Source organism: Haemorhous mexicanus, chromosome 16 (assembly GCF_027477595.1).
Source record: "Haemorhous mexicanus isolate bHaeMex1 chromosome 16, bHaeMex1.pri, whole genome shotgun sequence".
Classification (NCBI taxonomy): Eukaryota; Metazoa; Chordata; class Aves; order Passeriformes; family Fringillidae; genus Haemorhous; species Haemorhous mexicanus.
The window spans coordinates 2,399,832-2,412,182 of NC_082356.1; the positions used below are offsets into that span (position 1 = coordinate 2,399,832).

Below are 12,351 nucleotides of genomic sequence, written 5' to 3' on the forward strand. Positions count from 1 at the left end.
CCCAGAGCAGCCTCAGCACCCGCAGAGCCCGGCTGCAAGGAGAGAAAGCAGAAACCGCCCGTCAGCTGAAGGCTCCTGTGCCCTTGTCCCAGCTGCCCACGGTGCCCAGGCCATGCTGGCCGTGCTCAGAGCGGTGCCCAGAGCTGCCCATCACTGCTGCTTTTGGCAGCAGGGCAGGAGGGCAGGACGTGTGCCCAGCCTGCAGCCAGCCAGGGCACATCCACCTCCTCAGCAGCTGCCCAGAGCAGGAGGCTCCTGTGCTCGCTGCCATCTCCCAGAAGCTCTGATCCCACCATGCCAGGCAGACAGGGACCCACCTCACGCCCTCCCCTGCTGGAAGAAAAGCTGGTCCCAAACGATGTCCTCAGCCTTCTCCAAGGGCACGGCCCATCCACACTGCAGCTGGTCCCAAGCACTTCCTGATCCAGACTGGACCCAACCTATAAGGCTTCATCTAGAAAAACAAACAACAAATTATTGAAAATAGATTACAGACAAAAAGGGGAAACAAGAAAAAAGGTACAAAAATCTTATCTCTGCCAGGGCCTTGAGGAAGGCCCACCCCCTGCATGCAAGGAAAAACCCACACACGGGTGAGGGAAGCCCAGGCTTTCTCCCTTCCCCCCTGCACTGCCCCCCACAATAACGCTGATCCCAAAGCAAACAAGGGCAGTGGAGCAGCCCAAGCCCTTCCTTGCCTGCACAGCAAAGCAGCCGCAGCACAGGTTCTGGAGTCCCACCTCTGCTCCCACCATGGGGTTTGTTTGTGTCAGGCTGGCTGCCCCAGCCCCAGCCCGGGGCACGGTGGGGGCTGGAGGCTGTTGGCAGGGCCAGGAGCCCACTCCCATTTCATACCCAGCCCATCCCCCCAGCCCTGCCAAAACCAGCTGGGCAGGCGACTGAAGGAGCAGCTGCATCTGCCCCAGCAAAAGGGGAAACCTTTGGTTCCCAGCCAGGCTGTGCAATGCCCAAATCTGGGAGCATCCCCCTGCGTGTGGACTCATCTGTAAATTTGCTGTGGAGCCTGGCTTTGGAGAAGGTGCCACAATCAAAGTCCATCATCTTCAGCTGGCCAGTGGCCAGGTCCAGGAAGAGGTTGCCATCCTTGATGTCATCCTTGATGTCTCCAGCAGCAGCAGTCCCACCTGGTACAGCTTCTCCAGGGGCTCCTTCTCCTTCCCTGGGGTGAGACCAGGCTCTCAGGTTCTGCCCAAGGCCCCAGCTGTCAGGGAACCAGGACAAGCAAAACCAGCTCAGATGGTGGCCACCAGTGCTGGGCAGAGCAGCTCAGCTCAACAACAAGGGCTGTGTGTTCCCATCTGATGAGCCCTAGGCAGTGACACGGGCAGGACAAAAAAGTCTGGCTTCCTTTGCTTCTGACTGCCAAGGCATGTGTGGAGCTGTAACTTACCAGGGCCCTGCATCACAGTGTGCCTGTGGCTCTCTCCCTTCTTCTAGGGCAGATGAATATCCTGCATCCAAGGATGACAGAGCAGCTCTTCTAATGAGGGCCTTTCCAAGTCCAGCATGGATAAACACCGCCTGATCAGATCTTGGCACTCTGGGCAGAGAAACCACAAACCGCTGGTCAGTTGGAGAAGGCTCCTGTTGGCTTTGCCCCACTATTCCCGTGCCCAGGCCATGCTGGATGTGCTCAGAGCTGGGCCTAAGCTTTCCCATCCATTCCCTGGTTTGGAGGAGAGCAGGAGAGCAGGACATGTGCCACCTCCTCAGCAGCTGCCAGAGCAGGATGCTCACGAGCCCGCTGCTGTCTCCCAGCACTGGTATTCCCCCGTGCCCAGAGATGAGGATCCACCTTGAGAGAGCCCTTGTGGCAGCGAGAGCTGATGGTCCCAGCTGATGTTCTGGCCCCTCCTGAAAGGGTGCTCCCCACAGACCATCTGGTGCAGCAGGATGCCCAGGGACCAGATGGTAGCTGGCCTGCCATAGTACCAGCCAAAGTGGGTCCATTCCGGGGGGCTGTATGACCGTGTTCCTATGGAATACAGATGGAGTTCATCAGGGGGATGCTGCTGCTCCCAGAGCCTGGCCCCAGCATCCCTGCTCCAGTGGCACAGGGGGTGTGACGCACTGCCCTCTCACCAGCACCTGGGACTTGTGTACAGACTTGGGGTTGGAAAAGAAGCCACTGGGGTTGGAAGAGGGCAGTGGAAGCCCTGGCAAGGCCCCACCATAACAAGGAAGAAACCACTCAGTGCTGGGGGAAAATCCATGCCTGCATCCTCCCTGCCTTCATTGCTCCAAAAAACATTATGAACCCAAAACAAACCAGGCAGTGGAGCAGTCCAAGCCCTTTCTCACCTGCACACCAAACTGGCTGGGGCACTGGTTCCAAACCCCCCCCTCTCGGCTACCCCCACCCACGGGTGTTTTTGCTGGGCTGGCAGCCCCAGCCCCATTCCTGGACAGAGTGGTGGGCAAAGGCTGCCTGCAGGGCTGGAAGCTGGGTCCACACCCAGCCCTGCTCAAAAGCAACTTGGCTGAAGTCTCAGCGCCATGAAGGGCTGCAGAAGGGAGAATCCCCACTGCCACACCCAGCTTGGGCTCTGAGATGTTGGGCCATGAGATGCTGGGACCAGGAGCACACCCTGTGTGGGCTCACCTGCAAAGTGAGTGTAGGCTGTGTCCTGCAGGTAGGTGCCACAGCAAAAGTCAATCAATTTGGCCTGCCCGGTGGCCAGGCTAACCAGGATGTTCTCTGGTTTGATGTCCCTGTGCAGGACCCCGCAGCTGGTGCAGTGCCGCACGGCCTCCAGCACCTGGCGGAACAGCTCCCGCGCCACCTCCTCGGGCAGAAAGCCCCGTGCCCGAATGAAACGCTGCAGGTCCTGACACCGCTCCGGGCGCTCCAGCACCATCAAGACGTCGATGGGGAGCTCAAGCCACTCCAGCAGCTGGACCACACCAGGGAAGCCAGTGGACACCTTGGCCAGCAGCACGATCTCCAGGGGTGCGCTGGTGCCGTCGGGCTGCGGGAGGAGCACGATGCCGTCAGTGGGGCTGATGCCGTTCCGGGGCTCGGGAAGCCCTCAGCCAGCCTGGGATGCTCTGTGCCCTGCGCTGGCCCCACGCCCGCTCTCCCTCGAGGCGTCCTGGCGGCTTCCACCCTGCCGGGCCTCGGCTCATCCCCGCCCGCCACGGCCCGGCTGCTCCCGCTGGCCCCGCTCACTCACCAGCTCGCCCCAGTGCCGGACGCGCTCCCGTGGCACCCTTTTGATGGCCACCTGCAATCCAAGGGAAGCAGCGGGCTGAGTTCGCCGTCCGCCTTGCTCAGCCCCATCCTCCGCCCTCCTCCTCCTCCGCCCCCTCCTCCTCCTCCTCCTCCTGTGCCCGCCGCTCACCGGGGCGCCGTCCGAGAGCCGCGTAGCCGCGAAGACGCTGCCGAAGCCGCCGCGCCCCAGCAGCGAGCCCAGCCGGTACTGCTCCTTCAGGCCCTGCTGCGCCTTCCCTGCCGGCGGGACGCGGCTGTCAGCGCTCGGCCCGAGGCTGGCAACGGCCCCCGAGCGCCCCTCAAGCGCCCCAGGCCGGCCATCCCCAGGCGTTCGCTCCCTGCAGCGGGACAGCGGCGGCTCGGGGCCGGCGGCCGCGCTGCCGAGCGGCGGAGCTCGGGCCGGGCAAGCGGCAGCGGAGGCGGCGGGAGCGGCCGCGCCGCCTGTGTCCTCCGCGGGCCCCGGGAGGGGCCGGGGCCGGGGCCGGGGCCGGGGCCGGGGCCGGGCTCGGGCCAGGCGGAGCCAAAGGGAGGCGATGCCGCCCCAGCCCCAGGCACTGATGCCCGCCCAGCAGCGCCACCGCCCGTACGACCAGAGCCGGCCGGAGGCGAGACCGCAGTGGGACGCCTGGTGCCGGGGACGGGGCAGCCCCGCCCGGGGCCGGGGGCGGGCCGGGGGCATGGCCCGACCGGGCAAGGGGAGAGAGACTGGGAGAGGAGGGGACCTCGGGAAAGGGAGACCGGGAGAGGGAGAGACAAGCGGGACTGCGGGACAAGCGGGACTGCAGGAGAGGGAGAGGACAAGCAAGAGGGGCTCGGCAAAGTCGCTGCTTTCGCTGCTGCTTTCGCTGCTGCTTTCGCTGCTGCTTTCGCTGCTGCTGCAACTGAAGCGCCGGGGCCGTTTGTCCCCGTATCCGTTTGCCCGTTGCCCACTCGCCCCCGCGCCGAGCCCCACGCTCCCCGGGGGCAGCCCCTGAGCCTGTCCAAACACGGGAACTTGGCCTTGTTCAGCCAAGACCCAGAGTCTGCACTCCTGCACAGCAGCACAGGAATCCCCTCAGTCCCTGCTGTGCATTGTCCCTGCTGAGGGTCAAACACTATCGGAGCGCATTCCCTGAATGCTGAATTTGTACGTGACCCAGGCACTGCACTTACCTCTCCAGCATTGCTTTCCAAAGAAAACCAGGGGAAGGCAAACTGGGTGTAGCTCATGGTATTTGACAGTGTCTACAACTTGCCAAGTCATGGATCTTAGAAGTGAGATCCATTTGGAATTAATGGGAAGGAAAAGTAGTGCAAGATGGAAAAGGGGAGCATAAAAATAAATCGAGTAAAACATTTCAGATGGTTTCTTTCTGTTTTCTTTGAATTTCTTAAAAGCTCTTTCAGTTTTCCCATCATCTGCTCCTCCGTCCTCTTTGCTCTTTCCAAGAATCTTTCCTGGAGAATGAGGTACAGCTTCTGTCACAGGATGTGCCACCAACTGCAGCTCCTCTTGGCTTTCCACACCGTGCGTGCAGCACGACTCTTGCAGCAAAGCAGGACAAATATTTGAAGAACTTGACAGCTTCTTCTTTCTTTTCCTTGTGGGCTGGGCAGTTATGCCATTGGTGAGGTTTTCAATGTTACTGTTCTACCCTCAGAAAACATGATGGGCTACCAGGAATTGTTAGGGAATGCAAACCTGACTGAATGCAGAGAAAGAATCTCCAGAGCCTGCAGCCTGAAATGGAGAGCTGTGGGATAATCATTCCAACATGCCCGTGGACATACTGAAAGTGAGGTAGAAGATGAAAATGGGCTGACAGAGGGAGTTTGTCTCAGTGTTCAGTTCAGATGCTTCTCCGTCTCATGCATTGATATGAATCAAGAGTACAGTCAGTTCATGAAAAGTACCAGAACATGCTGGACCTGTCAGGAGATGACTGGAAGAATTTGAAAAGGAAAAATGCAGGGAATGACTTGGCAAACTTTGTGTATAAGAAGGGTCATTTTTTCCTAATAATTTCTGATCAATTCCCTCTGCTTTTGTGCTTCCTAACAAGTCCGTTTTCATCCCAGATTGCCCATGAAATGGCAGCCCTGAGCTTGTGGAAGTGCCTGAAAGATGCCCTGTTCCTCTGCAGGGACCCTGAGGCTGAAGCAGGAGCCTGAGCCCTCTCTGGGGAAGCCTCCTCCGAGCTGGAATTTGTGCCGTGCTGGGAGAGGAGGAGGAGGGGGAGAGCGCTGGCGCTGTGTGGCAGGAGCAGGAGGTTTGGGCCGCAGGACATTCCGTCTGCGCCGCTGCCCCGCAATGGGCGGCCGTGCCCGGGGCTCTGGGCCTGGCCCCGCGTGCGCTGAGCTCCCGACACTGCGGGAGCTCCCCGGGCTGGGCTCAGCTTCCCGCTGGGACTGGGCAGCAGGCTGGGCTCCAGCTGGGATCAGCAGCAGCTGGAAATACCTCTGCGCATCTCCACTCGCTGCTGCTGCTGCTCAGAAGAAAAATGGAGCGGGTCAAGAAGTTCTGGTTTCTCTTCCTCCTGGTGGATTTTTTCATTTGATTTGACACTTGAGAGGCAATTTCTGTGATTTCATTTCAGCAGCAGCAGCAACAGGGCCGTGTTTGAGCGCTGCAAATGTGGTCTGTGTGGCTTTAATTCTCCTTGACTTAGTGCTCAGGGACTTTAGAGGATTTCAAGATCTGCTAATCATGATGCCTGTGACCAAAAGCCTGAGTTCACCTATTGCCGGCCGGGGGTCTATGTACAAAATCACAAACAGGACCGGACTGCTGAGGAATGTGTCTTGAGGTGTTTATTTTCCAGCATCAGTCTCATTACATGGTTATGACAGTGGGAAGATGCCGGCAGTTTGTGTCCTCGGCAGCAGACAAAGAACTCAATGTTACAACTTTCTTTATAAGTTTTTTGACCAATCAAACAAAGCAAAAACATATTGACAGTAGTTCTATCCAACCATTATAAGCACACGTACCTTCGGTTAAAACAATGCCTGATAATTTTGAATACAATACCTGCTTGTGAGCCACAATGTTCAGAGCTCATTTATTAAGCTCAGTACTTCCTAATATCAGGCTAGATATACTTTTCTGCAGCTTAGGGAGTTTTTCTAGCCAAGCGTTAGTACACAAACTATTGTTCTATTTGTCCTTACTTTCCTACTTCTTATTTAACTTTTCTGCTGCCCTATCTCATGGTTACAGCTTAGCTCTAATCACAGTTCTGCTGTCTCTGAGGCCTGCCTTTTGCAGCTTTCCCAAAGCCCTCTGATTTTAAGGATTCCCACATTCACCATCACGAAAAAAGCACTCTGGGTAGCACTGATCAAAAAAGGCAATTGCAGTTTTACAGATAAATTTCAAGTGGCAAGAGCAGCCATGATCTCCAATTGCCAAGGCAAAGGCAGCAGCAGCCTCCTGCTGTCACCTCAGGGTGAGTAAAGCAGTGCTGAAAACAGCGCTGGAACCCGATCCTTTCTTTCTCTGCGGGCTGGGTCAGGGCAGCACAGGCGGGCCCTGCGCAGTCAGGGCTGGGTGTGGGTGATTGCTGCTCTACTCCAGAACTGAGCTGGAAAAAGCCCTCGGGAGCCGAGGCAGGAGCAGGCGGGAAGGGGCCGGCGCTGCTGCTGCTCCTGGCCGGGAGCCCCGGCTGGGCCGGGCCGGCGCCCCCTGCGCTGCGGCTGCTGCTGCTGCCAGAGCCGGGCGGGACTCGGGGACAGGGAACGGACACGGGGGGACAGCAAAGGCCTGGCGGCTGCAGGGATGGTGGCACTTGGTCAAGCGCCAGCACAGAGCTTCAGCCCGCAACGAACCCCGAGGGAAACGCTGGGAAAAGGCTCCATTTCAGCCTTTCTTCACTCGTGGCTGTGAAGGGACTGAAATAAAAGGAGAACAAGCAGGGCCCGACCCCTTCTCCTTTGGGAGGAGCCCCAGGCCTGGGGCTGAGAGGGGCCGTGAGGGGGAGAAGGGTCTCTGAGAGGCTGTGGGAGGCTTGGCACCTCATGGAACCAAGGGTCGGGTATGACACTGCAGAACCAAGGTGATTCCTGCTGACAGTTCAGAACCTCATGGAACCAAGGGCCAATTCTGGACAGCAGGGCCATGGAACCAAGGAGTCCATTGGGACATTACAGAACCTCATGGAATCAAGGTGTCCATCTCACTCTACTGAACCTCATGGAACAAAGAGTCCCTTGTGACACTGTGGAGCCAAGGACACTGCTGTTGGCTGTACGAAAGCTCATGGAACCAAAAGTCCATTGTGACATTCTGGGGCCTCGTGGAACCATGGAGACCATTATGACACTTCAGGACTCACTGGAACCAAGGGGCCATTTAACCTAAGGGTCATTGTAGCACGGCAGGGCCTCATGGAATCAAGGGGATCTTAGTGGTGCTCCATGAGACCACAGAGAGATTCTGACTCTGTGGAACCAAGGAGACCATTGTGACACTACAGGGTGCGGTGGAACTAAGAACTCGTGTGACAGGGAGGAGCCCAATGGAATCAAGGGGCCTTTCCCCATTTCAGGGTTTCATGGAGCCAAGGTGTCCTTGTGACACTGTGGGTCATCATGGAGTCCTGGAGACCATTCTGGCACTTTGAGGCCTTGTTGAATCAAGGGGCTCTGCAGGGCCTTATGGAACCAAGGAGCTCTTTGTGACACTGCAGGGACTCATGGAAGCAATGAGACCATTCTGGCACTCTGAGTCCCCATGGCACCAAGGGGCCAGTGTGACACTATGGGTCCCCATGGAAGCAAGGGGCCAGTGTGACATTATGGGTCCCCATGGAAGCAAGGGGCCAGTGTGACACAGCCATGCCTGTGGAACCAAGGGTCCATTGTGATTTTGGGGAGCTCAATAGAACCAAGGGGCCATTGTGCCACTGCAGAGCCAAGGAGACCACTGTGGTATCGCTGGGCCTTCTGGAAACAACGTTCTGCTGCAGGGCCCCCAGGGTCCAAGAACATGGAACAAGTCTTGCGGCTTAGCCTGACTGGTCCGGCTGACCTTGGCATGTTGAGGGTTGCTATTCATCTGGCCCTGAAGCCATGGAGCTCCATGTTTTCCTTCCTCTGGGAAAGAACTCTCCTTCTCCTCCAGGGGTTCAGGGCTGAAATTGGGATTCTACCTCCATATTTGATTATATCAAAGCATTGTTCCTATATGAAATCTGCCAGAACAGACAGCTCTAGATGGCCTTGGCATCTGGGGGGGCAACCTCTCATCTGCCGTCAAAACACTGGGGGGGCTGTGCTTTTCTTTCCATGGAAAGAAACATCTCTCATGTGCAGGCATCCATAGCCAAAACTGGGAATCTGCCTCCAAAATTCCTTATATCCAAGAGAGCTCCCAGATAAAAGCTGCCAGGACTGTCTAGGTTCCCTTGGATTCCTGAAGACCAGCTCTCATCTGCCTGTGAAACACTGGGGCTCTGCCCTTTCCTTCCTGTGCAGAAGAGCTGTCATTCTGGTCCAGGCACCCATGGCTATAGAAATACACTGCTACATATGGCTGAAATGGAATTGCACCTCCAAAACTCCCCAAATATCCAAGGGTTGCTTTCAGACAAAAGCTGCAAGGACAGACAGGTCTGGCTTACCTTGGCCTCCAGTGCCTGCCTCTCATCTGCCTTCAAAACCCTGGGGCTCTGTGGTTTCCTTCCTGTAGAAAAGAACCGTCATTCTTGTCCAGGTGCCCATGTCCTCAAGCACATGAGCACTGTATAGGGACAGAGGAGCTCTGTGCTCAGTGGGGTGCAGACTGAGGACAGAAGGGGAGAGCCCTGGGAGGGACTGAAGGGTGGATTCAGAGATGGTGGATCCTTTTGACATCGTAGAGTACAGCCAGAGAAAGAAAGTGTTAATGCAAAGGGCAGCTTGGGAGGCCCAGACTGGGAAAAAAGAACAAGGAATTTCCCTGCCATGGCAGGGCTGTGGTGCAACACATCCCTCAGAAGGAGCCTGGGTCAGCCCAAGGCTTTGTGTGGGCAGGCAGAGGCAGGCAGGAGGCAGAGCTGTCAGCAAAGGAAGGGGCCAGCCAGGTGGGGCAGCCGGGGGATGAGCACAGCCTGCAGGGACAGAGGCGCAGGGCAGGGACACCGTAGCACAGCCTGGGCTGCACAGGGCACAGGCATGGGCAGCAGCTGCCAGGCCCTGACAGAGCCAACTTGGGCAGCACTTTGGCCATGGCTGCTGGGCCTGGGCCTGAGCCAGGAGCAGGAGACAAGTGACCCTTGCAGGCCTGGGGCCTCATGGCCTCCTTGTCCCTGCTCAGCAGCCTGGCAGGGGCCGCCCCATGCTCCTGCCCTTGGCACTGCACATCCGCACATGTCAGTGCCCATCCCGGGAAGAGCCCTGAGCAAGGAGGGAGGGACAGGATCTGCCTGGCCAGGGGCTGGGGCTCAGGCCTTGGCCCTTTGCATTCCTGAAACACATCCAGCTTTGCTCAGCCCCAAAGACACCTTTGCCTTGTTTTTCCCCAGCTGTCATCACTGCCTCCAGTGTTCTGCTCTAACTGGAACCTGGGGACACTTTCTCAGTCTTGTCCCTCAGTGGGACCCATTAAAACTTGAAGAAACGTTGGAGATTGATTGTGACTTTGAATTCTTGAGAGATTTCTTCAACTCCCTCTCAGGGAGTGATGTTCAGGGCCTGAGCACCCAACCCACAAGAGAAGTCCTTGTGCTGTGTCTGTTCTGCTGAGCTGGGCTGGGCTCCTGGAACAGAAGGAACTCCTGGCAATCAAGAAGAGCTTCAAAATAACATATCTCCTCAAAGCAGCTCCTCTCCCAACCCAGCAGGGCTGAGGGCACTGCCTGCGGCCACCCCGGGCACAGCACAGAGACAGAGAGATTTTCAATCAGTCAGGGCTGTGAAGATGCTGAGAAGTGACTGGGGGAGAATCACTGCCAGCCCTTGGCACAGGAACCTCTGGCTGCAGGACAAGGCAGCTGCAGCTCCTGGAGCCATCTCCTAAAGCTGGAACATCCCAATGCCTCCAGACGCTGTGAGTACATTCTCTGATTGTCTCTTGTGCAGAGCAGCCAGGGGTGCCCAGGGCTGTCCTGCAGAGCAGGGTCCTGCAGCCCAGGGCACTTTGCTGGGGCAGGGACTCTGCTGCCTGCCCGGGACAGCCCTGGCAGCTGCTCCAAGCACTGTGGGACCAGATCTGGGTGGGAGGAGACAGCTGGTAAGGCTTGGAAGAGTTTCTGTTGTGTGGTGAGGATGCTGCATTGTTAAGGGATGCTCCCAGCATGACACTGATCTCCAGGGTATTTCCTGGTAGATTAAATGATAAGCACAGCAAGGCAGGGTCTGCATAAAACAAAAAAATCCTGCTTTATTAATCCATTTCTCTGGGATGCCTGGATAGAAAAATGCACTTAGATATTCCTGTCTCACTTTAGACAGAGAAAAATTATTAAAAAAAAAAATAATTCTCTGAGATCTGAATATACCAGGCAGTGCCAGAAATCAGCACAGGGTTCCTTAGGGCAGCATCAGCATCGCTTTTCCAGTCCTTTTCAGGATTGCTCTGACATTCCCATCAGAGCCTGCAGAGCCAGAGCTGCCCTTGGGCAGTGCCAGAGCTGGGAGGGGTCTGCAGGGCAGAGCTGAGCCCCCAGGGCTGAGCTGCGCTCAGGCAGCACTGACATGGCCCAGTCCTGGGCACAGGGAGCAGCTGCTGGCAGGGACAGCTCCAGGTAGCAGAGCCCTGGGCAGGCAGTGGAGGGAAAGTGCCCCCAGGCTGTGCTGGGATATTTGAAATTCTCCACAAACTGAAGTATTGCATGATTACTTATTCTACAGACCCCCATGCCAAGACAGAGCAAATGTCCAACAGCAGCTCCATCAGCCACTTCCTCCTGCTGGCACTGGCAGACACGCGGCAGCTGCAGCTCCTGCACTTCTGCCTCTTGCTGGCCATCTCCCTGGCTGCCCTCCTGGGCAACGGCCTCATCATCAGCGCCGTAGCCTGCGGCCACCACCTGCACACGCCCATGTTCTTCTTCCTGCTCAACCTGGCCCTCACTGACCTGGGCTCCATCTGCACCACTGTGCCCAAAACCATGCACAATTCCCTCTGGGACACCAGGGACATCTCCTACTCAGGATATGCTGCACAGGTGTTTCTAGTTTTCTTCTTCCCCACAGCAAAATTTTCCTTGCTCACAGTCATGAGCTATGACCGCTATGTGTCCATCTGCAAACCCCTGCACTACGGGACCCTCCTGGGCAGCAGAGCTTGTGCCCACATGGCAGCAGCTGCCTGGGCCAGTGCCTTTCTCAATGCTCTGCTGCACACAGCCAATACATTTTCCCTGCCCCTGTGCCATGGCAATGCCCTGGGCCAGTTCTTCTGTGAAATCCCACACATCCTCAAGCTCTCCTGCTCACACTCCAAACTCAGGGAACATGGAATTATTGTAGTTGTTGCCTCTTTAGCCTTTGGTTGTTTTGTGTTCATGGTTTACTCCTATGTGCAGATTTTCAGGGCTGTGCTGAGGATCCTCTCTGAGCAGGGACGGCACAAAGCCTTTTCCACCTGCCTCCCTCACCTGGCTGTGGTCTCCCTGTTCCTCAGCACTGCAGCCTTTGCCTACCTGAATCCCCCCTCCATCTCCTCCCCATCCCTGGATCTGGCAGTATCAGTTCTGTACTCGGTGGTGCCTCCAGCCCTGAACCCCCTCATCTACAGCCTGAGGAACCAGGAGCTCAAGGCTGCCTTGAGGAAAATGATCACAGATGGTTTTCAGTAGCAATAAATAGTCATTCTCCTGCATAGCTGTTATGATGTTACATATTTATGCTCGTTCTGTGCCATGCATTTTTTACTGCTGGCACAGTTGTTATACTTTTGAGAATTTGTTCACACCAAAATCTTTGATTATACATTTTAAATTCAGTGTTTGTTTTTCCAGTGGCACCCAGTGACTGTATAAACCAGGAGCTGTACTTCTACTACTACATTGAAGAACTGTGTATTGCCATGTGTGCCTGACATCTTTCTTCCCTGGCTTTTCTGGAGCTGTAGAGTTGGTGCTTCTGGGCAGAGCTGGAGGAGAAAATGGAACCCCAGTGTTCCTCACTTCCAGGGAGCCCCAGGGCTTCTCCTCCAT

General features: G+C 56.6%; 2 protein-coding genes across 2 annotated transcripts; one reads left to right on the forward strand and one right to left on the reverse strand.

Moving 5' to 3' along the window:
• Window positions 1–1,454: 1,454 nt before the first annotated feature.
• On the reverse strand, window positions 1,455–5,679 carry LOC132334554 (serine/threonine-protein kinase pim-1-like). Its single transcript, XM_059860660.1, has 6 exons — window positions 5,670–5,679; window positions 3,363–3,937; window positions 3,195–3,245; window positions 2,624–2,990; window positions 1,817–1,996; window positions 1,455–1,561 (listed from the first exon to the last, which is right to left on the reverse strand). Exons 1-6 carry the CDS (start codon window positions 5,677–5,679, stop codon window positions 1,455–1,457), a joined length of 1,290 nt encoding a protein of 429 aa, XP_059716643.1.
• A 5,385-nt stretch (window positions 5,680–11,064) lies between these two features.
• LOC132334556 (olfactory receptor 14J1-like) lies at window positions 11,065–11,991 on the forward strand. The gene has a single exon (XM_059860661.1). It carries the CDS (start codon window positions 11,065–11,067, stop codon window positions 11,989–11,991), a length of 927 nt encoding a protein of 308 aa, XP_059716644.1.
• The last annotated feature ends 360 nt before the right edge of the window (window positions 11,992–12,351 follow it).